A 26,018-nucleotide genomic window follows, 5' to 3' on the forward strand; every position below is an offset into this window, starting at 1 on the left:
ACCTAAAGCTGCTATACAAAGCAGCCAATGGTCTATTTAGGTCTCCAGATTTAGCTTCGTTATTCCCCCTCCAGTCTCATCCCGTAGTACCAGAATGAAGATCCTATTCCATATTCCTTACTCCCGGCTTTCTCTCACCCAAAGGTCCCTTTCTATACGTATTCCAGCAATGTTTAATACATTATATATCAACAAGAACCTAGACGTCTTCGTAACGTTTCCTTCCTTTTGTCATGATATTTCTAATATAACTTAATTTTCCTTCTTGTTCTTTCCCGTTCTGCTCCTGTTTTTACTGTAAATGTATTTTTCATTGTTAATATCGTTGTTTATGTAAATATGTATTATATATGATTGCACAGTTTTTATTGTGTATGTTTGTGTCCTTTGTAAATATTTATATATCTTTCATTTTAGATTCATATCTATTGTACATAGCTCGGATCTTTGTAATTCGGCGTTATGCTGTTGCTGATCCTGAATAAATAAATACATAAATAAATAAATGAATGCCTAAAACGTAAGTCAATTCCAGAACAATGAGGGAAGACACTCATAATTGTGATCTACAAAGGAAAAGGGATGGAGGAGGAATTCCCCTGGAAAATGTTATGTTCAAATCCTTCTCTAAACTCCTAAGACGGATGGAACAAAGTCTACGTGCTAATATACCATCGAATCAATACGGCTTTACCCCAGGGAAATCAACTCTACAGTCAGTGCAGGATCTTGTGCAAGAAATAACGATCTTAGCGCAACCTGGTAGACCGCTGTATGCAATCTATATAGACTATTCTAAGGCATTTGACAGAATTAACAGAAGGATACTTATCCATAAGTTGGAAAACATATTAGGCACTTCCAATAATGAATTAGAAACATTGATTTCAATTTTAAGTGTGAACTATGTAACAATTTATGATGGCATCACCACGTCAAGGAGTATCACTCAAACCAAGGGTGTTCTACAAGGAGATCCGATGAGTCCAGTTCTCTTTAACGTAATGACCTCGGATATTGGGCAATCTATAGACTCAAGATCAGTCAAACTGCTTATGTATGCGGATGACATGGTCGTCCTCTCAAGATACTGTGAGGACCTACAAACTGCCATGCAAAACATTAGGGTATAGGAGAAAGATAATTCTATGGAAATAAATAGTTCCAAAACAAAGGCTATGAAATTTAGAAGGGGAGGAAGGATATCTAATATGGACCAACTAAAATGCGGAGAAGAACCTTTAGAATTCGTATCCAACTTCAAATACCTGGGTGTCATATTACAAACTACTGGAACTGCTTTCTCCCTACATGTACAGGAGCAAGCTACGGCAACAACGAAAGTCTCATATGACATCCCCAAACTCCAAAACCTATCCTTATCAACGGCGATGAAACTATTCAGAATTAAAGTTATGCCGACTGCTACATATGGTATTCAGTTAATTTGGCCTTACTTGTCTGTGAACAACCTTAGGAAGCTAGAAAGCAAGATTTATTAAGAGAGCTCTCTCAATATAAAAATTCTCAAGAAATAGCTACGCCTATAAAATAGCGCAGGAAACCTTCTTCATAGAAGACAAAGCACATTTTTTATCTACCGGAAACGCATGCACATAAAACTATCATCGAGGAGAGATGGAAAAAAGCCAAGAAATAATGGAGACTGATGCAATAAAGTCAGAAATTTGGAAGGGACCGAATTTCAAACTACGACATCTATATACACGATTCGCTGTCCACGGGTTTCATGGTAAGATTTGCTAGAATGAGGCATTCCATGAACCCAAGGAGGACTGCGTCTGCAAGAAATGCAATAATCCACGCTCTAAATACCACTTAGTGGAATGTGTAAACAGACAATCTTAAATCACAGAAATGACAGAGTGGTGAAAAATTTGATTGTACACATTGTGTTTAATTAATTTTAAAAAATGGGAAACCACGGAAAACCATCTTCAGGGCTGCCAACAGTGGTGTTTGAACCCACTATCTCCCGAATACTAGATACTGGCCCCACTTAAGCGACTGCAGCTATTGAGCTCAGTGACATAGGAGTAAGAAGACGAGCTGCTCAACTAAAAGCAGCATGTTCCGAAATGTCAGAGAAGAGAGAGCATGGAATGACATTAGTAGCCGAATAAGCTTGAAAAGAGTTTAAAAAAAAAAAAGGAAAGATCATAATGAGAAGACAAATATCTAATTCAAGAAGATAAATTGGGGAAATTATTTGCTTATAAAAAGAAGAATTAGGGACTGAAATTATTTATCAAGGCAAATGCTGAGGCTGTAAGTTACCTTAATTAAAGCCACGGCCGCTTCCTTCCCAGTCCGATCGTCACAATAAGACCTAGCCCTGTCTGTGCGACATAAAACAAATTATTTTAAAAAATTACTAAGTGGTTCTATAAATTTCCAACTTCCTTGAAATCATTTAAGAGAAGACTATGTAAACAATGACAAGGAATCTTAACACCTGGGCGACAGCCTTACTAAATGCAGATCAGTGGGTGATTGATTGATTGATTGATAAACCATGTTGGCTCTTCGGACTGGAAAATCATACTTTGCAAGATTGGAGGTGAATATCCAAAAGTATAGTTTGATGGTAAACTAGTTTTGCACATCTGAAGGTATGAATTGTTTTAAATTCATGGTGTAAGAAACAATTGACCTGGGAATGGATTCTGATCTGAAGAAAAGCGAGAACATCTGGAAATGGGTTTTCGAGCGTACTTTAAATCCAACGTTAACACTGGTTTGTAATAATCTAGCTTTTTGGGAACAGAGAGAGAAAAATGGAAAACCTAACAGAGGAAACATTTTAGCAATCATTAAACTTTCCTTTAATGATTATCCTGTGTTATGTGTTCTCATAATAAACCAAAATATAGACAGAAGTACCTAGATACTTCAGTTTAGAGTGACTTAATGGCTTCTATCCCTAGCATTTGAAAAAGAAATTGGCCCATTTTTCACTATTATTACAGATATAACACACAACATAAAAACGGGTCAATTAACTCAGATATTTGGATACGTTACAATTTCACGTCACCAGGAAGTCGAGTAACGTAAAATTTAATGAAAGCTTCTCAGGTTTTTATAAAATAAAATAAAAGGAACTCTTACTAACTAAATGCCGTGGCCACGGGTACGATTATTGTGCCAGTATGACAAATGTATACAAAGATGCCTGAACTAAAATGCAGCAAAAAAAAAAAAAGAACTGAAAAATATGTGAATTGCTCTGCACATGATTTAGAACCTAGAACTTAACAATACTGCATGTTGTATTCAAGCACTTAGGTCTTACCATAACAAAGTGAAAACTTCATATCGTTTCTTCAGTCATATTGTTAAAAGATGGGAACATATGGTATCTCCTCACACTTTAAAAGAAGCTTTGTTCAACATGTTGGTCTTTGAGATACCAGTCTAAGCCCAGCATTACAGTTATGTCTATGTATTTAACATCCTATCAAAAATAATACTGACATCTAAAAAAAAAAAAAAAAGAGAAAGAAAAACTGTTTGAAGCACCAACGGGGAACATGCAAGTCATGAGGTGCAGAGCACTCTAGCAGATGTCCCTGAATTACTGTGCAGGCTAGCGTTGCACGTTGCTAATGTAAATAGTGACCAAGGAGCGATATTTTCTTTTATGATGGATACAATGCCGTGAATTTTATACCTAAAAGTGAATCAAATAATACCACAAAAGAGCACGCTGTTAGAAATTATATCATAGGTGAAATAAAAGGTTTGCTTTTTAAAAATTTGCTTTACGTTGCACCGACACACAGAGGTCTTGTGGCAGCGATAGGGTAGGAAAGGGCTAAGAATTAGAAGGAAACCACTGTGGTCTTAATTCAGGTACTTGGTATGAAAAAGAGAGATTAATCCCTAAGGGTGTTAAATGGGGGTTAAAAACCAAAACAAATATTCTCATTCCTCTGAAACCATTTAATGTATGAAGAAAAATTCCAAATGGCAGTATACATTCTTAAATCCTAGTTGTAAAATAGGAAAAATTTAAAACATTCCACCCTTAAGATATTAAATGAGGATAGCTCCAGAAATGAAATTATTCATCCCTCCAGACCGTTCGATGTACGAAGTCAAAATTTCACAGGTTGGTCGCATCTACACCCTAGACGTTGATAACATAGGGTTTTAAAACATTTCATTTGCATAGTGTTCAAATGATTGTTATATATGAAAATAAAATATCATTCCTCCAAAACAGTTTGACGTATGAATTGAGGGTATATTTTATAGGTTATCCAACAGCATACTCTTCAAAATGTAAAACTTTGAAAGATAACTTTCAATTTAAAATTGTATCTAAGCACAGGTATCTTGCTAGAAGTGTATAAGAGAAAACTGAAAAAGCGTCTGAACTAATACATCTACATATCTCTAGTTTGGTAAGAAAATGTGCTTATTTGTACATAAATATAAAACCTATATTTACATACATACATACATAATCATTATAGACTGTTATGCCTTTCAGCGTTCAGTCTACAAGCCTCTGAGAATTTACTAAACGTCGCCACAATCCTCGATTTGCAACTAGTGTTGTGGCCTCATTTAGTTCTATACCTCTTATCTTTAAATCGTTAGAAACAGAGTCTAACCATCGTCGTCTTGGTCTCCCTCTACTTCTCTTACCCTCCATAACAGAGTCCATTATTCTCCTAGGTAACCTATCCTCCTCCATTCGCCTCACACGACCCCACCACCGAAGCCGGTTTATGCGTACAGCTTCATCCATCGAGTTCATTCCTAAATTAGCCTTTATCTCCTCGTTCCAAGTACCCTCCTGCCATTGTTCCCACCTGTTTGTACCAGCAATCATTCTTGCTACTTTCATGTCTGTTACTTCTAACTTATGAATAAGATATCCCGAGTCCACCCAGCTTTCGCTCCCATAAAGCAAAGTTGGTCTGAAAACAGACCGATGTAAAGATAGTTTTGTCTGGGAGCTGACTTCCTTCTTACAGAATACTGCTGATCGCAACTGCGAGCTCACTGCATTAGCTTTACTACACCTTGATTCAATCTCACTTACTATATTACCATCCTGGGAAAACACACAACCTAAATACTTGAAATTATCGACCTGTTCCAGCTTTGTATCACCAATCTGACATTCAATTCTGTTGAATTTCTTACCTACTGACATCAATTTAGTCTTCGAGAGGCTAATTTTCATACCATACTCATTGCACCTATTTTCAAGTTCCAAGATGTTAGACTGCAGGCTTTCGGCACAGTCTGCCATTAAGACCAAGTCGTCAGCATAGGCCAGGCTGCTTACTACATTTCCACCTAACTGAATCCCTCCCTGCCATTTTATACCTTTCAGCATATGATCCATGTAAACTACAAACAGCAAAGGTGAAAGATTACAGCCTTGTCTAACTCCTGTAAGTACCCTGAACCAAGAACTCTTTCTACCATCAATTCTCACTGAAGCCCAATTGTCAACATAAATGCCTTTGATTGATTTTAATAATCTACCTTTAATTCCATAGCCCCCCAGTATAGCGAACATCTTTTCCCTCGGTACCCTGTCATATGCTTTCTCTAGATCTACGAAACATAAACACAACTGCCTATTCCACTCGTAGCATTTTTCAATTACCTGGCGCATACTGAAAATCTGATCCTGACAGCCTCTCTGTGGTCTGAAACCACACTGGTTTTCATCCAACTTCCTCTCAACGACTGATCGCACCCTCCCTTCCAAGATGCCTGTGAATACTTTGCCTGGTATACTAATCAATGAGATACCTCGATAGTTGTTGCAATCCTTCCTGTTCCCTTGCTTATAGATAGGTGCAATTACTGCTTTTGTCCAATCTGAAGGTACCTTACCAACACTCCACGCAAATTTGACTACTCTATGAAGCCATTTCATCCCTGCCTTCCCACTATACTTCACCATTTCAGGTCTAATTTCATCTATTCCTGCTGCCTTATGACAATGGAGTTTATTTACTATCCTTTCCACTTCCTCAAGCATAATTTCACCAACATCATTTTCCTCCTCCCCATGAGCTTGACTGTTTGCAACACCACCATGATGATTTCCTTTTACATTGAGAAGATGTTCAAAATATTCCCTCCACCTCTCCAGTGATTCCCTGGGATCTGTTATGAGTTCACCTGAATTACTCAAAACACTGTTCATTTCCTTTTTCCCTCCCTTCCTAAGATTCTTTATTACTGTCCAGAAAGGTTTCCCTGCTGCTTGACCTAGCCTTTCCAGGTTATTACCAAAATCTTCCCATGACTTCTTTTTGGATTCAACAACTATTTGTTTCGCTCTGTTTCTTTCATCTACGTACAAATCCCTGTCTGCCTCGGCCCTTGTTTGGAGCCATTTCTGATAAGCCTTCTTTTTACGTTTACAGGCTGCTCTCACTTCATCATTCCACCAAGATGTTCGCCTTTTCCCATCTTTACACACAGTTGTTCCTAGGCATTCCCTTGCTGTTTCTACTACAGCATCCCTGTATGCCACCCATTCACTTTCTATATCCTGAACCTGCTTACTGTCTACTGTTCGAAACTTCTCACTAATCATATCCATGTACTTCTGTCTAATTTCCTCGTCCTGGAGATTTTCTACCCTTATTCATTTGCAGACAGATTTCACTTTCTCTACCCTAGGCCTAGAGATACTTAGTTCACTACAGATCAGATAATGGTCTGTATCATCGAAGAATCCCCGAAAAACTCGTACATTCCTAAAAGATTTCCTGAATTCAAAATCTGTTAAGATATAGTCTATTAAGGATCTGGTACCCCTAGCCTCCCATGTGTAGCGGTGAATAGCCTTATGCTTGAAGAATGTATTCGTAACAGCTAAACCCATACTAGCACAGAAGTCCAGCAAACGCTTCCCATTCCCATTAGCTTCCATATCTTCCCCACATTTATCAATCACCCTTTCGTATCCTTCAGTTCTATTCCCAACTCTCGCATTGAAATCGCCCATTAGCACTATTCTATCCTTGCTGTTGACCCTGACCACGATGTCACTCAATGCTTCATAAAACTTGTCAACTTCATCCTTATCTGCACCCTCACATGGTGAATACACGGACACAATTCTTGTCCTAATTCCTCCCACTGACAAATCTACCCACATCATTCGCTCACTTACGTGCCTAACAAAAACTATGTTGCGTGCAATGGTATTCCTGATAAAGAGCCCTACCCCAGACTCTGCCCTTCCCTTTCTAACACCCGTCAAGTACACTTTATAATCTCCTATCTCTTCCTCCTTATCTCCCCTTACCCGAATATCACTTACTCCTAGCATATCCAGATGCATCTTCTTTGCTGACTCAGCAAGTTCTACCTTCTTTCTTCCATAAGCCCCATTAATATTGATAGCTCCCCATCGAATTCCATTTCGTTCGCCAAGCTGTTTGCAAGGAGTCCCTCGCCTGTCAAATGGGAGTGGGACTCCATTACTCCCATAGGTCCGAGGCTTGCTTAAAGTGTTCTGAGCTCGGTAAATTCATGAAGCAGGATGCTGCCCTACTTGCACATAGTCCAAGTGAGGATCTCTCCTCTAACGGGTTGTGGACCACCGGTGAATTGTGTAGTCCTAGTCGCCTGAGCACAAGGAGGGCCACGACTCAGAATATGTCCGAGATGCCCACTCCCATTCCATAGCAACTGGTATCCCGACTCTCAGGACCACTTACTAGGCCACTCAGCCGTTGCCCATGGTTCACGAACTAGGACGTGACTACAGTAACCCACAAACATGAACCACACCTTACAAAAAAACTGAAGAAGTTTTAAAATTTAGTCATAACTCCTCTTAATATTTTTTGCAGGAAAGAATATGGATTTATTTACAGGAAGGGTGAAATCTTGAATCAGCACTAAATGAATAATCAAATAAACAAGGATAAGGAACTTATGAGACGTTATTAATGTCTGCTTTAATAATGACATACACCACAGTCATTCTCAAGGTGTCAATTTTTTAATGAATTATACTTCTGGTATTATACAATACTTACTTCATTCGGTTCACTGCCAATAACCATGTTTATCTTCTTTCTTTTTCGTATTGAACACTAAAAACTTTAGACTAGGATTGCTATAACATTCTGAATTATGGCAGTTCACGACAAAACAGTGTTGTTTAGCACGACAAGGATGTTCCATATTGCCTCTGTATGTAAATAAGGTGTTAAGTTATAATATACTATTATACATATAATTAACAAATCTTCCCATCAACACCACAGTCGTGCGTTAGTTAAACCAGCATGGCCTGCACGCTCCCTCACTGTTTTGCCACCTTTAGGATTACTAGTCGCTTGTATGTTCCTAATCAGAGAAATCTTGAAATTCCCCCCTCCCCAAATAGAGTTGCAAACAAAAATTCTAATAAGTACTAATCAAGCATCACAAATTATCCAGCAGGAAAAGCTTTAGAATGTTTTAAATAAAGCTTGTGCTATTCTTGAGAACATAGCTATTAATTTCTCTGTCTACCAAAATAATTTTGAAAAAGCAATGTCATGAGCTCTTTGGCAGGGATAGGAAATTTCACCACCATTTGAAAATAAGATCCAACAAGTGAAGAAACACTTTGGTTACGGTACACATTAACGCTATCTCTAGTTCACTTGTAGGTGCCGTGATATGGTATTAGATAGGTTCATTACGGTACAAGGAAGGAGTAGAGGTGAGAAAATACTAGGTTTTTGTACTATTACCTGCCATATAGAACACTGAAAAGGACACTATATAGGACTGGAAGAACATATGGCGACCATGTTTACTTGGTGACGGAGGGGTGATGTCATAGCTGCAAGCGTCCTCTTATGCAATACGTTTTACCTGTTTTTAATTACCTGTAACTCTTTCTTCTGCCAAACAATAATTTTCAAAACCGATTCTTGTAAAAATCTATCCACGAAACGGCATGACCAAGACAGACTCTGTAAACTCAGTCTCCTCAGCATCGTATGTCAATCAAATCAATTTGTCTACACAAGAGAAACCACACCATGTGGTCCAGATTGATTAGAAGCTACTATGAGTACAGTCAATTCTTCAAAATATAAAAACAAACAACATAATTATATACTTATTTATTTCGTTTCTGTATCCTCATGAAATATTTAATTTTAAAATTATTATATTAACTAACTTTATAATCTTACAGTAAATATTTTGTATAGATTATAGGGATATAGACTGCATTAAAGTTATGTCATGCTTGTATCTGCTACAGTTAAATTCGTGTTTTATTGGCAGGTTAACAATTTCTTTGAGGGGGTTCAATTTTGTTTTCTGCAGGTGGGCCTGGTCATATTCATTATGCCTCTGATGTGCCCAAAATATATCTTGACGTAATTACTACGGACCACGACTTGATTTATACACGACCTCATGGATGGTTTGTTTCTAAAATATCTTGCTAGAAATAATATAATGTAATATTTAATGCTGTGTTTCAAATAAACAAACAGCATTGTTTAATTTTTAACTAATTCTATCATCTTTGATTTACATGTCGCTATTACTTGTTGTACTTGTAAAGAATTATCAAAGCTTTTAGGAATAACTGAACTTTTAAATTAATATTTCAGTTAATGAAATTAATAAATTAACTTACATACAATATTCATCATGCATGGCTTCCACAGAAAGATCCTGCTCAACAACTGTCTATCATAAACCCATCAAAGCCAGCACATGTAGAATGTGTGGTGAAATGCGCACTCAACACAATTTGAAGAACTGCCTAAACAGAACTCACCCGCTCAATTGCTACAGCAAAGATTTAACTGAGACTTGACCAAAATTATATTAAATGACATAGGCCTAAATATATTCATGCATGTGCACATTATACTTTATATGAAGCAATACTAGAATGAAACATATGCCAGGAAATTCAGGATCCTGTGATCAATCTACTCACTAAGTCACCCACCCACCAAAAGAGCAGTGGTACTTACTCAAGGAAGAGTAGGCCTTCCGTTTTTTGTGTTCCTGCATTATCTCTAATAAATGCTGAAATAATGCAGGGTATGGACTATTAAACCCAACAAAAGAATCGTAGCCTATTTTAATGAAGTGATTCCTGAAGAAAATAAAACACGCTGTAGAACGTGTTCTACAACAGGAAGAATCATCAGGTTACTAATCTCTTCTAAAAAGAATGTTGGATAGTGAAGGTGTCCAGATGCAAGCCTCATATAAGCCAAAATGAAACACTATATTGCTCACAGGAACCATTCACTATTGCATTCGTGTTACACGTTCAGACGCAACACTGCACTCACCCGAAATCTTTGTTCCAACACAAGAAAAGCGAGGCTATCAAAATGAGGGACTAACTAGGAAACTTTGAAAATGAAGCAAAAACTAGCAGTAAATATCCACAGAAACTTCTATATGCAAATGCATAGTAGTACAAATTTCTAAAACCCACCTTCCCTGGCAGGACACTGAGCAATAATATAACACAATTTTTCGCTGAACACTGATGTAACGTTTCATAACATGAAATTTGAAGACAATTTGCGATGCCGTAACATTTTGGATTCACCTATCAAATTATTGTCTTAGATTTATCACACTCGGCATTATATGCCTAGCTTTGCATAAAAACTTGGGAAAAAAGTTTCATTTATGATAGAACTAATAAATTTTATCCAAAATGTTAGTTCACCAACACTGAAAATTGAAATTCTCCTATAATGTGTCCACACTTTTCATAAAACTTGCCTTTTCTCTCACACACACTCACACACTCGTACCACCAAAAACTTTAAAACGTAAATAAGGCACCAGGATAAATGAGAACATTTCCAAGTTGTCTGCAAGAACTTCTATTTCCACAATGATGCAATTCACACACTTCTCACTGCTGCCCAGGGTTAAAGAATGAAGTTACAGTTTTAACTGACCCAGAGAAATTGCGCAAATACCTACAACAGGCAATTTAATGAACAATTTCAAATGTAAATCTTACACTTTTGTCAAATGAACTACCTGGCTCTACTCTTTAACCCTTAAATGGACAGTACACAACACACTCTACACTTTTCACTTACAAACTCGTTTTAACGATACACTAACACAAGCACAAGAAATAGTTCAAATACTAGTCCACGTCCACTTTCAACACGTCACATACGCACTGTTCAAATCAGTGTACATATCACTGCACACGAGTAGAAAGTCTGAAACATTTCTGTGCTCTTAAATCAAAACCACTGCACACGAGCACAATGTTTTAATTTTGTTATAGTAGGTGTCACACACTATGTCATTAATTGAAAAGCACACGACACATTTCTAAAATACAGAGTGAAATATAATTTTCACAGAGTATGTGGAAAAAGAAAAATTTCACGTGCAGTGGAAAAACTGTTAATTACTTTTATACTGTCACAAAATACAGCCCTTTCACATTTTATTGTGGAAAATGGTTTTAAAAGCATATTTTCTTGCAGACCTATTTTAGCATTACACAATTGTACAAATTTGTATTCTGAAGTGGAATATATGAGATGTGAAAGAACTATATTCTTTCAACAATGTAGATGGATAGATATAATAATTACCAACCAACTAGCTTAATAATAATAATAATAATAAAAAAAGGTCATAGCACAAGAGATATGCGGTCAATAACAAAGTTTTAAGTCATATGAAATGTCTACACAACGCAAACACCAACTAGATAAGAAGCACAAAGAAACGAGATGTTCTGTCTCTTTAAAAAAAAAAAAAGGCTAGGCCTACAAGTGAGAACACTGACCTTTCACTACTGATCAGTACATAATGAACTTCACTTTTGACTAAAATTAATGTACAAGACACTTTAACAAGAACATTACTGGAACCCAAGTTCACATTTCAGCGAATTACTTGAACTCTGCGTTTTAATAGTTTTTCTTGAATTGAACTTATCACTCACAAATTATAGCAGAAGTTTACTTTAATGTGTCAAATCTTCATAACATCAGTAATGGGATGTATGATTCCCATGAACATCCTACCTTCCTACATCACTATTATCATACTGAATACACACATTCGATTCACTACACATCTCGACATTAGAGACCTAGTTTCAGAGTACACATTAACAGTACACTGTTACATGGCTGCAGAACAATGAAACATGACATACTAAAAGTTTCATCCTCTTTGAAATTAAACACTTGAAAACTGGAAGCTACTTCACAATGTTAGGTTCCTAATAAAACTACTTTTGCATAAAATGAAAGCATCAATGACAGTTCTGCTGTTCATGGTAATATGATCACAACCACTTACGCACTCCCTCCACGCACTACTACTATGACCAAGTGATCCTCCTTCAGGCCTTCCTCAGAAAGATTGGGGGCAGTTCGTTTCAGCAGTTCTGTTGAAAATGAACATGGAGGAAATGCATAGAGCACTCCAGTTGCCTCAGTATCTTTATTCATAAGTGATATCACACCTGCAGCTTCTTTTTGCTTTAAGTAAGATACTAAATTTCTTAAAGGACGGGTCTGTACTGAAGTATCCTCACTTGCAACAGAAGCAGTAGAGCCAGATAAACCTAAAAATATAGCGTGTGAACTTGAAGAAGAAATTCTTTTGGACACATCTTCAAGTTTTGGTTGATCAAGTCTCAATCTTTGAGTGATTCTCAAATGATGTTTTCCTTCATCGTCTTTCATTAAACTTTCAACAATGTCGGTGTCGCCATCTGTTAAGTGGAATTTAGCAGGAAAAAGAGAGTTCTTCAGAATAAGGGCACCCTGCCACATAGCCACACATTTTCGGGCCAATTCTGATAAAGTACGAGCAGAACCTAACATCCCATTACGTCGTCCATCTGAACCTGAATCACTTTCCACAGAACGTCGACGAGGAGATCGAGACCTAGATCTATCAACACCAGGTTCCCCTGACCCAGATCTCCTAGGAGGACGAGGCATTTCGTATTCCATGTCAGGTGGTGGCCTCCTTCCAACCCATTCTGGTTCTTCCCTCATATAACCTTCCCCAGGATAACCACCTCCACGATAGCCACCTCTACCACCACCTCTACGATCATGCCATGGCATTCCACCCCTTCCTCTAAATCCACCTCGTGGCGGTCCATAGGAAAATTCACCTTCGGTCCAGGGCTCATACCCGGGCTCATAACCAAATTCTTCACGGCCGGGAACTCTTACTCTAAAATCACCACCTCCCGCCATGTCATCTGGAAATGGTCTGGGTTTGAACCCAAATGAACCAGAAGTTGATGGAGTCACATCAGCAAAATCTGCACGTAACCTATGTTCTGGACCACCAAGAGGGAAACCACGCATTTCCTTAACAGCAGCAGTTGCAGCATCTATAGAATCATATAGAATGTAAGCCTGATTATCACCTTTTACATAATCTATTTTCTTTATAGCACCAAACCTATCGAATTCCCTCTCCAATTGTGAAATTGATGTCCAAGGTCCCAAACCCCCAATCCAAATCCTAGTTGTTGGTGTTGCCTTCCCATAGCCAATTTTGCACTGAAACTTACCAATATACTGACCAGAAAGCTCCACTTTTGATCTATGAGCCATATCTAAATTCTGAAATCTAACAAATGCATACGCATTACCAGTGCCTGGAGGAGGGCGTTTAATATCTATGTCTTCCACAATACCGTAACGTCCAAAAATTCTGCGCAATTCCTCTTCAGATATGTTTATCTCCAAATTCCCAGCAAAGAGAGTACGTGTTGCCAATGGATCATCTTCTGGAGGCACATGATGCAAATAATTAGGAAATTTATCCTTTTTATTATCAAATTTCTCAAAATGAGGGTGTGGTTTAAAACCTCCAGGTACCATGTGCCGAGGGGGACCATAATGATGAGGTGGACCCGGTGGGATATGGGGTGGGCCATGATGAACTGGAGCTCGCATAAATTCATGATGAGGAGGTGGAGGTCCTTCCCTACGAAACTCGCGATGAGGAAGGCCCGGCGGAGGTCCGTATGACCGTTCGTACCTACTTTCACTTGGTCGATGGCGTTCAGGACCAGGGGAGCGTGAACGTTGGTGATAGTATCTATCATAATCAGGACTGATACTCCTGGGTCTGCTTGGGCCACGCCGATATAAATCACTAGAGCTCCTACTGCTTTCATATATTGCTTCGACTAATGCTACTTTATCAAATAAAATAATTCTTGGCTTATTGTGTTTTGCATCCCGAGCATCCTCGGAATTACGAAAACATACATAAGCAACCCTCTCGTCAAGATCATGAGATATCCTTACACTCAAATCACCAAACTTTTTATATTCCCGATAAAGTGTATCTTTTATAACTTCATCACTGGCCTTAGGATGTAAAGCACTAACACACAAAACCTTATAACTAGGATACGACCTCTCAGACACTTCTCTAGAACGTCCATAATCATCCCTGTGAGAACTTTCAGAGGGGTATCGACCCCTGGGGCTGGGTGATCTGCCGCGGCTTCGTCGACGTACCCTTTCCGGTGTAATTCTCTCGTCGGAGCTGTCGTCGTACCTGCCAATACTGGAACGTGATCTCTTGCTTCTGGGTGGTGTGTCACGATCAGAACTTCTCTTCATGTTGCGAATTTTAACTGTAATTCTCTGTCTATCGCCTCTTGGAATCCCAATCATCAATCGACAATGCCGAAATGTAACAACCAATGAGAAATCACGAGCGGTAAATATCAATACGCCTTGACCAAAGAGAATACATGGAGTACAATCAAAATTTTAAATATTAGGAACTTTCCTTTCATATTTTTAAATGATTAGGAAAGGCATTCTTAATCTTACTATCATAAATATTTTCTTTTCATTTTTAAACTTAAAATAATGTCAGTATGTTGTGAAAAATTAATATACGTAGAAATAACACGGCACTACGTTTCTTTACTTTTCCTTTGATCAAAGATGATAGCATGGATTATTTAATACCACTGTCCGCACGCGTCGCCAAAGAGTATCTTTCAACGATTTTACTGTCAAAACCAAAGAAACTAAACAACCGCACGAAGAACAGTGAAATCTATTATGTTGATATTGTTTTTGTTTGTTTAGGTACTCAATGAGCTGTGAAGAACTGCACATTGCAGTGACTGCTTTAGAATGAATGGTGAGTTCGTAACAATCATATTATCCTAATGTATAACATACCAGAAATCGACGATGATGCCCGATATCAGACGCAATGGGCGTGTGTCTGTCAAAAGTTGACACCAGAGTGCAGCGTAACCACAACAGGTCCCATACGTAATGCGAATGTTAAGTAAATTTTATTATTATTATTATTATTATTATTATTATTATTATTATTATTATTATTATTATTATTATTATTATTATTATTATTATTATTATTATTATTATTATTATTATTATTATTATTATATTTTGCTAATGAGCCCATTAGGACTACGCAAAGTACTTAGAGACAGGCATTTGCCTTTCTTTGTGCCCACACTTCCTTCATTCGTTTGCTGTGTGCTTCTTTTCTCTCTTGAGACCATGTTGTTCCGTTCTTCTTCTTTGGTTTTTCCTCTTGGTCAACTTGCCACTTATGAACTTTGGTACTGAAGATAACCCGGCTTTGGATGTCTTCAGGTGTAATTCCTGCCAGTTTGAGATCTGTTTTAATTTCGCCAATCCATTTTATTGTGTCCGTTTTGGCTTTACTTCGGTTTTCATAAAATTCAACTATTTGCTTGGTAAGTCTATCCGGGTTCATCCTTTTTATATGTCCAAAGAATCTTAATCTGTGTTTTCTGATGTCGCTGTGAATGTCAGAAAATTGTTTGATTTCCTGTTTCCCTCTAAGGCGGTACTGTTCATCTACGAGTTTTGGGCCTAAAATGTTTCTAATGATCTTGCGTTCCTTTTTATGAATATTTTCTAGATCAGTTTTCCTGTTCAAAATTAGTGTCTCTGATCCATAGAGGCATTCTGGTTTTATAACTGTATTATAGTGTCTTAGTTTTGCATGCTTGGAGAGACACTTTTTGTTATAGATATTTTGGGTGAGTCTATACGCAGTTTCCATTTTTTGGCATCTAACTTCATTGGCTTTTGTTTCCATTCCATTCTCCTGAACTATTTGACCGAGATATTTGAATTGCTGGACCCGTTTTATTTTGCCATATTTTGTCTCCATGAATTTAGGGGATTCTTTGTTGCAGGTCATGTATTCAGTTTTTTCAAACGATATTTGGTGGCCGACTTTTTCCGCTGTTTCTTTCAGGAGTTCGATCTGGTTTATGGCTGTTGAAACGTCACGAGTTAAGATTGCCAGATCGTCCGCAAATGCCAGGCAGTCTACTGCTAATTTGCCCCTACCAAGAGTGATTGGTTAGTCAATCTTGAGGACAGACTTCTGTTTGCGCCATTCCTATATTACCTTTTCAAGGACGCAGTTGAAGAGTAGTGGAGAGAGCCCATCTCCCTGTCTTACTCCTGTTTTGATCGGAAAAGGGTCTGAGATTTCCCCCAAGAATTTAACCTTAGAGTTTGTGTCTGTCAATGTCTCTTTTACAATTGCGAGTGTTTTCCGGTCTAGACCCTGTTCTTTTAATATCTGAAACAGTGATTGACGATCAACTGAATCATAGGCCTTTTTGAAATCAACAAAAGTACAAACTACATTTTTGCTACAAATTCTCTGATGCCTTAGGATTAACTTTAGGTTCAAAATATGCTCTGGACATGAACGGCCTGGTCTGAAACCTGCTTGATATTCTCCAATTTTTGGTTCTAGTTGCTGTTGGGCTCTATCGAGAAGGCACTGAGATAAAATTTTGTAGACAACAGATACCAATGAGATTCCCCTGTAGTTATTTACGCCTGTTCTGTCTCCCCTCTTATGTAAAGGATGAATTAGTGCACTTTTCCAATCTTCTGGAATTTGTTCTGTTTCCCAAATCTCTTGGATGGTACCGGTGAATTCTTTTATAGTATTTGGACCTGCTGATTTAAGAATTTCTGCTATGATCCCATCCGCACCTGCAGCTTTATTCATTTTAAGTCGTTTTATCTGTCTGGTAATTTCTTCTTCATCCGGTGGTACTGAATTTGGGTTTGTGAAGTAAGGTTCCTGCGGTGGAAATCTTTGTGTTGGCTCTGGGCAGTTAAGCAGTTCTTCAAAGTACCTTGCAAGTTCAGTGCAGTGTTCTTGAATGTTCAGTGCAAATTGCCCATTTACTTTCTTAAAGCAAAGGTTTTGTGACTGATACCCTGTTAGCTTTGTTTTGAAGTTCTTGTAGAAATTTCGTGTGTGGTTTTTTCGAAGTCATTTTCAATTTCTAGTAGTTGATCTTTCTCGAATTTCCTTTTGGTCTGTCGGATTAATTTCGCTGTCTCTTTCCTGACTGCAAAAACATTTTGTGATTCTTATCGGTCTTTTTGCAGTTCCACATATTGTATGCATTCTGCCGGGATTGGATGGCTTGTTCACAGTCTGCGTTCCACCAAGGGTGTTTTTTTATTTTCTGCAGAGGAATCAGTGTTTGTGCTGTTTCAATTAGTTTGGTCTTGAGTTGCTGCCAATTATTGGACTGCTTTTTCTCTAATTCTTCAGTGAGAGATGGCTGGATCCGAGTAGTATCGAATTTCGGAATTATTTGCTTCCTTCTTCTGAACCTTTGGGGTATCAACTGTAGTTTGACTCTTGTCAGATAGTGGTCTGAGTCTATGTTTGCACCCTTCCTTACTTGGACATTCATAATTTTTCTGTGGTTTGGGTACGAAATTGCCACGTGGTCAATTTGAAACTCGCCCAAGAGGGAGTTAGGTGATCTCCATGTCATTTGTTTAGAAGATTTCTTCCTGAAGTGAGTCGACATGACTTTAAGGTTGAATGCCCTGCAGAATTCGATTAATCTCCGTCCAGTTTGGTTCGTCCATTTATGTGCTAGGAATTTTCCAACTGTTTTCCTGTATTTCCTTTCCTTGTGTTGCTGAGCGTTGAAATCTCCTAACAGAATTTTGACGTGGTTTTGAGGAATTTTTGATGCTGTTTCTTCTAGTATTTCCCAGGATTTGTCTACCTTCTCGCGATCTGTTTTATTGTCTTCATTGACTGGCATATGTCCATTGATCAGTGTGTATGATTTGTTTGCACACTTTAGCGTGATTATCATTAGCCTATTGTTTACACATTTCACACCTGTTACTGAGTTAAGTATGCTCTTCTTGACTGCAAAAGCAACTCCTAAATGGGGCGTGTTTTTGAGAATCCGTTTGTCGGTTTTACTTTTGAAGAGTCTGTAGTTCCCGAAATCCATTGCGTGTTCGTCAGTCAGCCTCGTTTCTTGGAGTGCCAGTATTTCTATTTTTTGATCATTTAGGGTTTGCTCTAGTTCGTACAATTTCCCTACCCGCAAGAGAGAATTTATGTTCAGTGTTCCGAAAAATGTTTTGCTGTTTGGGCGAAGTTGGCCAGAGGTCTCCGACTCCCTCTGTTTGCGTGTCCAGCCAGACTAATCAGAATCCGATAGTCTGGTTGTGCTGCTAATGTCAGCAGTGGATTGGTTACCACCTGGGGTACAAATTTGTTTTCTGCCACGCCTCATGGTACTTGATTATCCAAGTATTGGACCGTAGTCCAGTTTCATAGGACTGGAGTGGATAGTTCCAGAACATACATTTCCAGCCGCACCTCTGGTGAACAGACGCTGACCACTTTGCCGCTTGCTGCAAGTCAGACGCGAAGTGGATTTCAGTCAGTTCTTCCGCTCTCTCCGCCATCGGGATGAATCCTCTTATGCCGTCGAGGCCGTTGGCCATTTTCCTTGTTCCCTCAGTTGATCCGCGGGTGCTTATTTGGCTACGCCTTATTCGCAACTGTCCTGCATATCTACAGGAACTTTCCCTATCAGCCATTGGGACGCGCCGTGTCGGGGTTGAGGGCCCTCACACCAGTGTCTTTCATAGAGTTATGCCTAACTCCTACTCAGTTCAGAGCTAGATCCCCACGCAAGCTGACCGGGCACGGTTATTATTATTATTATTATTATTATTATTATTATTATTATTATTATTATTATTAAGGAATAAGTAGACACAATGTGCATTATATAAAACTATTTACATAATTGTGTTATCGACGTCAACATCTTAGAGCACACCAGATATCTATCACATGTCTTTTTACATAATTCGCAAATGCACTCTGGTGTGGGCACTTGGAACCCTTCTGTTTCACAAATCCTATGGTGAAACCAGCGCCTCCTAGAGAACAAGGCCTGGCAAACACGAATGAGAATAGCTGATGACGTATGTTCAACTGGGCCCTTGCCAGTAACTCAGCTTGTTGCCGCTTGTTGTATTTGGAAGCGTTTCCCTGTTATGTGTGTTTTTCATCGATTATATTAATCGAGTCCTGTGTGTTAACACTCGCTTAATATTCATATTAGTGTAAATTCAGTTAAAGGTGTTAGTACTTATAAATTGTTAGTAATAATAAATTGTGTGAGGTTAGAATTGAGTTTATTTTTAATGGTGTGTTGTTGTGAATTGCGATCACTGTTTTTCAAATTATGAATAACGATGCCTCAGTAATGCAGTGTTCCAAATTGTAAGTGTAGCAAAGGCTTTTCAGTCTGTCAAACACATAGCAAATACAATGTAAATTAAAACACTAAAAGCATCTCTGTAAAACACACACTAACATACAAAGAATGACTATTAGTCCTGAAATAGTGTTTGGTGACAACAGACTTAACATCGGCAGTCTAGATAAATACGTAAGTTTTTCACTATATTATAATTGTAAATAATTTATTTTTTGTCATTACTGTTTCATGTTATCACTTATCTATCATTGACAAGTTTACGCTACGTAAACAATACTGTACATATATAAGCTTATTTTAAGTGATTTGATAGAATCTGAGGATGGTCTTGTAGAACGAAACATGTCATTCTTTGTATGTTAGTGTGTGTTTTACAGATATGCTTTTAGTGTTTTAATTTACATTGTATTTGCTATGTGTTTGACAGACTGAAAAGCCTTTGCTACATTTAACTAAGTCAACACTGGAAAACATGGCTTCATTTTTAACCAAATTGTAAGGGCAATTATCGTACTGGCCCTAAAGTGAGTGTTTCCTCGTTTCCAACTGACGACTCGGAGAGAGCTAAGTGGTTAACAGCTCTTCGCCGAGATGATTTCGTTCCTTCCAAAAATGCAAAGTTAAGTCTTAGTTATTAGTGTATTATATCTGATTTCGATTATTCAATAACTTAAGTTGTGGAATGGTCCTTGAAATGGAGCCCTGTGTTGTAAGTGCGCGAGCTCCATTTCTAAACTCATGAGGTTGAATGGATGATCAGCATGTATGATGAGAGAAATGAGAAATTATTGACTGCACCTTTATCTCATCCAAGAAATGGTATTATTGAACTTGTAGTATGCTTGTGGAATACTTGAGTATGTAAGCTGAGGGTGTTGCTTTTTAATTGTGTACATGCCATATTATTTATTGTGTTGATAATTGGACAATATTGTGAAGTTTCCTGAGCTATTCTGTAAATTTTCGGGCAACAAGGTTTTTGTATTTACAGTATGTACTTCTTGACACATTGCCAAATTTAGTAGCTGTATTTTCAATAGTAGTTTATTTAGTGTAGAATAGAACAGAGTAATAACACAAGGGCATTTTTATTTTATCGTATTTATTGCCAGGTTTTTTGTTTTCAGGAAGTGATGTTACATTTGTGAGGGCAATTTTTATGTTAAACAGGTATTTTGTCATTTAACAAACACAGTTCATTACCTTGGCGGCACATATCCTACAAAATCATTAACCATCCTTTCCTTTTGTCTGTGGTAAGCTGAGGCTTTCTCATTTTTTGAGTACGATATTATTATTAATTACTGAGTTGATGAACCTCTATGAATTCCATTGAAAGGAAATGTGTAAATTCTGAATTCAGAGTTAATCACTGTTAGTTCCTTCAGTAGTGTTATATCCCAGTAGAATGCGCGCATGTCGACCACAGCATTTATATAGAAACTGTGTTTTTTTGTAGAGGTTGCTTTATGTCAGTGTACCACAAGACACTTTTCAATACAGTGTTGTGTAAGCAAGGTGTTCATGTTTAATTATAAATGTCATTCGTGTTTGGTCATAACAATTGGCGACGAGGAAAACTTTCAAAACGTCAGGGGAAAATGATAGTATTGTGTCTGAACACAAATATGTTCTGCGATTAGTGACTGAACGGGAATACGTATACGTGTTACGTATATAACCTCAACTACGTAAATGTCATATTCCTAACCTTCAATTATTTTTTGTGGGAGACATATCTCAAATATTTCTCCATGGATGCAGACCCGTTTAAGCAATTTTTGGCAGCAATGCATGCCAATCAACAGGCACTCTTAGATCAACTGAGAACTCAAGCACCATTTCAATCTACTCAACTTATTATTAATCCAATACATTTATAATTCCACCCTTTGAATGTTCCAACCCACAAGCAGAGAACTTTCGAAATTACCGGCAACGTTTCGAAAACTATCTACAATTGAAAAATGTATTCACCAACAAGAAATACGCCGCTCAGATGCTGCTTAATTCGATTGGATCTACGAGTAATAACACATTATCTGCATTAGTGGCACCAAAACACCTAGTGATTTCGATTACGACAATTTAATTGAAACCCTAGAAAAACATCTTTGTCCTAAGAAGAATGTTCTTGTAGCCCAACATAGGTTTTTATCCACTTACCAGCTTGAAAATCAACCTATTGCTGACTATGTTGCTACATTTAAGGCGTTCTACAATGGACTGCGACTTCAATTCTACATGTGAATGTAAGGTAAGCATTGTAGATGTATTTCTAAGAGCACAGTTCATTAGGGGAATTTATGACAGTTCAATTCGTGAGCAATTACTCCAGGCAAAGGTTCAAGAATTTAACGAAATTGTAACAAAAGCTTTCGCTCTTGAAACATGTAAGTTAGACAGCAAGGAACTATCACCATCAGCTGTATACAAGGCTACTTATAATGATTCTGTTCAAAAAATCAATCACAAATCAAGACAGGATGTATCTCACGATGATCAAAGCCAAGCAACACCTGTAAGCAAGGCCAGATCAAAAAATGACTACAAGGAATTGGGAATTCAAATATGTGTTTACGTTGTGGTAGAAACAATCATCTAGCGAAGGACTGTAGGACTGATTTTAACAATCCGAAATGCAGTTCATGTGGGAAATTCGGCCACATTAAGAAAGTGTGTATACGTACTTTGTTAGCAACAAGAAGGAATTCCAAAATCGATTCAAATTTTCTTCAGGAAGAAGATATTACTCAAACATTCGGTGTTAGCCATCTAATAGACATTTTTCAATATCACGAATATCCACATGCGAAGAAATTTTATGCTACAGTTCTTATAGAAGGAATACCCCAGAGATTTGAAGTAGATTCTGGAGCCGGTTTTATCTTGCTCTCACGTTCTAGTTTCAAAGCGTTTGACTTACGTGTACAACTCCAGAAAGCAGATGTGGCATTTCGTTCTTATACTAAGAATATGTTTCTACCTGATGGCAAAGTTAATGTTACTGTTTCTTATCCGAATAGAACTTCATCTGAAGAGTTATATGTAGTACCGGACGACTTCGAACCGCTTCTGGGGCATGTCTGGATCCGTCACCTTGGTATTAATCTTCAAGAAATTGACCGTGAAGCAGAATCAAATACTAGTCATATCGATATACAGTCAGTCGGTAGTATTACTGAGATGATCAAGAGATTTCCAGAAATTTTCGAAGAAGAGATAGGGTGTGTGCTAAATTTGAATGTGTCTCTTCAGCTCCGAAAGGATGCCAAGCCAGTCTTTCATAAATAACGTGATGTTCCATATGCCTTTCGGGAGAAAGTAGAAAAAGAATTAGACGATTTAGAAGCAGGTGGGATAATCTCAAAAATCAATTACAGTGATTGGGGTTCGCCACTAGTAGTGATTACAAAGTCCGATGGCGGAGTTAGACTTTGTGTTGATTACAAGATAGGCGTCAATGACAAATTAGTAGCAGCAAACTACCCAATTCGGAAACTGGATGACATCCTAAATAGCTTGAAGAACTCGAGGTACTTTTGCCGCCTGGACATATATAAAGGATATCTTCATTTCCGGGTTGATGATGAGAGCAGCAAGATCCAAACCATATCAACACATCGAGGTACATATCGCATGTATCGTCTTTCCTTTGGTACAAAAACAGCTCCGTCCGAATTTAATAGAATCATTGATCAAGTTTTATCTGGACTATCAAAAACTCATTCATATTTTGATGACATTATTATTCATGGTTTTACAAAAACTGAATGTCAACAAAACCTATTTGCCTGCCTTCAAAGGCTCAAAGGATTCGACTTACATCTAAATCAAAGGAAGTGTGCTTCCTTTGAAACCAGCATCGAATATCTGGGCCATGTTATTGAATATAATAAAATCATAAAGTCACCAGCCAAGGTTAAAGCAATACTTGAAATGCCTCGTCCGGTCAATACAGATGATGTTCGAAGATTTCTTGGAATGATAACCTATTATTCAAGATTCATTCCGAATACTTCAACTATGACCTACCCCTTGAGGCAGCTTCTCCGCAAGAATAAGAAGTTTCATTGGACTAGTTCTTGTGAATCAGCATTTGCCAGACTAAAGGACGAGATCGCAAGTGATCGAGTGCTGATACCTTATAACGCAGATCTACCACTGGTTCTAGCTTGTGACGCCAGTCCAACAGGTATTTCTGGAGTCCTGTCACACATTGTTGATGATGTTGAAAAGCCTATCGCATTTGCTTCAAGGTCCTTGTCTTCAGCTGAACGTAACTACAGCCAGCTGGATCGTGAAGCTCTAGCAGTTATGTTCGCTGTCAACTATTTTTATATGTATCTATTTGGAAGTTTAAGTTGATAACAGACAATAGCCCACTTACCAGATTCTTCCATCAGAATTCAAGATTACCAGCTATGACTTCTGCTAGATTATTAAGATATGCTTCATTTCTTTCGGGATTTGACTATGAAGTTGTATATAAAAACGGTTCAGAACATACCAACGTTGAACGCTTGTCAAGAGCAGCGATCATTCAATCACACATTTCAAAGGATACGGTGTTCAATGACGAAGTTCATAAACTCTGTTATTCAACCATCGCTGAAATAGCAACCACGGAACTAAATCCTGACGGTATTCGAATTTCAACAGAAAACGATGAATTGTTATCAAAAATCAAAGCAGAGCTCATGTCATCTGAATCCGTAGACAATGAATTCACGCTAGATGATGGAATCTTATTCAAGGGTCAAAGAGTCGTCATTCCGTCAAAACTTCAGCCATTAGTCCTGAAAGAATTACATAACACACACACAGGGATTACGAAAATGAAACAATTAGCAAGGCGTTATTGTTACTGGAAGAATATTGATAAGGATATTGAGAAAATGGTAAAATCTTGTCAGGCCTGCGCTGACATTCGATCCTCTCCAGCAAAAGCTTCGATTCACCATTGGGACGTCCCTACAGACAACTGGAGCCGCGTCCACATGGATTTTGCAGGTCCATTTCAAGGTTTCTACTTCCTTCTAATTGTTGATGCAAAATCCAGGTGGGCAGAGATCAAAGTAATACGAGAAGCTCCGACATCTTTGAAGACAATTGAGCTATTAAGAGAAATATTTTCATTTCATGGATTCCCAATAGCGATAGTCTCTGATAACGCTACAATATTTGTAAGTGACCTGTTCAAATCGTTCTGTAGGGAACATGGTATATTCCAAAAATTCACAGCTCCTGGACATCCCGCAACTAATGGAATGGCTGAACGAAACATCCAGACGCTAAAACGTCGACTAAAAGCCATGTCGTTTGAGCCCTTGTCTATATCCAGAAAAGTGCAAGAGATCCTTCTGAAATATCGTGCCACCCCTGTAGAATGTGGAAAATTACCAGCTGAACTGTACCTGAACAGACCATTACGGATCAAACTAGACGTTCTTCGCCCAATCAAACAGGAAGGCAATCAAGAGGAGACTCATGGACATCGCAATCTAAGCGTGGGAGACAGAGTCCACGTGAAATTCTATAAAGGGAATAAAATGTCATGAAAATATGGAGTAGTCATTGGAAAGTTCGGTCATTTACATTACCAGATTCAGCTAGACGATGGTTACAGCCTCAAAAGACCAAATACTTAGAACGGAGGTTCCGAAGGAGACAGGTACAATCGCTGATCAGCAATTAGACCCAAGTCAACAAGAACAACTTCCTGAATATAAACAACATTTCATCTTCACTGACTGGATAAATGAGCCAATCCCTGGGAGTAATCAAGGACTCGTGGCAGAAGAAGACATGCAAAATCGAAGACTTGAAGCAGAAGGAAACGGACCTCCACCCCCAAACCTAACCTGCCGAAAAGATAGGGCACGCCGTCCGCCGCAGTTCCTTAAGGACTATGTTACTTAAATGATCACCGAATTCTCTTCTCAAAATTAAGCGTGGGAGACTGTTATACCCCAGTAGAATGCGCGCATGTCGACCACGGCATTTATATAGAAACTGTGTTATTTTTTTGTAGAGGTTGCTTTATGTCAGTGTATCACGGGACACTTTTCCATACAGTGTTGTGTAAGCAAGGTGTTCATGTTTAATTATAAATGTCATTCGTGTGTGGTCATAACAAGTAATAAACCTTCTTGTTTGAGTAATTGTGAATTCAATAATAAATTCCCTCTTCCAGCATTATAGCATATTCACACTTTGGTTATGAATTCTCTCTTGGAGAAAGTACTTCTTCCAGATTTTGTTATTGCATGTGATGAATGTAACATGCATCTGTGAAAAATTGAGGATTAATTACTTAATTGATCTCATGTGTGTCATATCTATACAATGCAGCTGCTTCATAAAGCATGAAATGAGTAGTTCAGTG

General features: G+C 38.1%; 1 protein-coding gene across 1 annotated transcript; it reads right to left on the reverse strand.

Annotated features, from left to right (window-relative positions):
- Nucleotides 1-9,160: 9,160 nt before the first annotated feature.
- nito (RNA-binding protein spenito) lies at nt 9,161-14,710 on the reverse strand. The gene has a single exon (XM_067145469.2). The coding sequence runs from the start codon at nt 14,697-14,699 to the stop codon at nt 12,339-12,341; it is 2,361 nt and encodes a 786-aa protein (XP_067001570.1). The 5' UTR covers nt 14,700-14,710; the 3' UTR covers nt 9,161-12,338.
- Nucleotides 14,711-26,018: the final 11,308 nt, after the last annotated feature.

The sequence above is a fragment of the Anabrus simplex genome, chromosome 4 (assembly GCF_040414725.1).
Source record: "Anabrus simplex isolate iqAnaSimp1 chromosome 4, ASM4041472v1, whole genome shotgun sequence".
Taxonomy (NCBI): domain Eukaryota; kingdom Metazoa; phylum Arthropoda; class Insecta; order Orthoptera; family Tettigoniidae; genus Anabrus; species Anabrus simplex.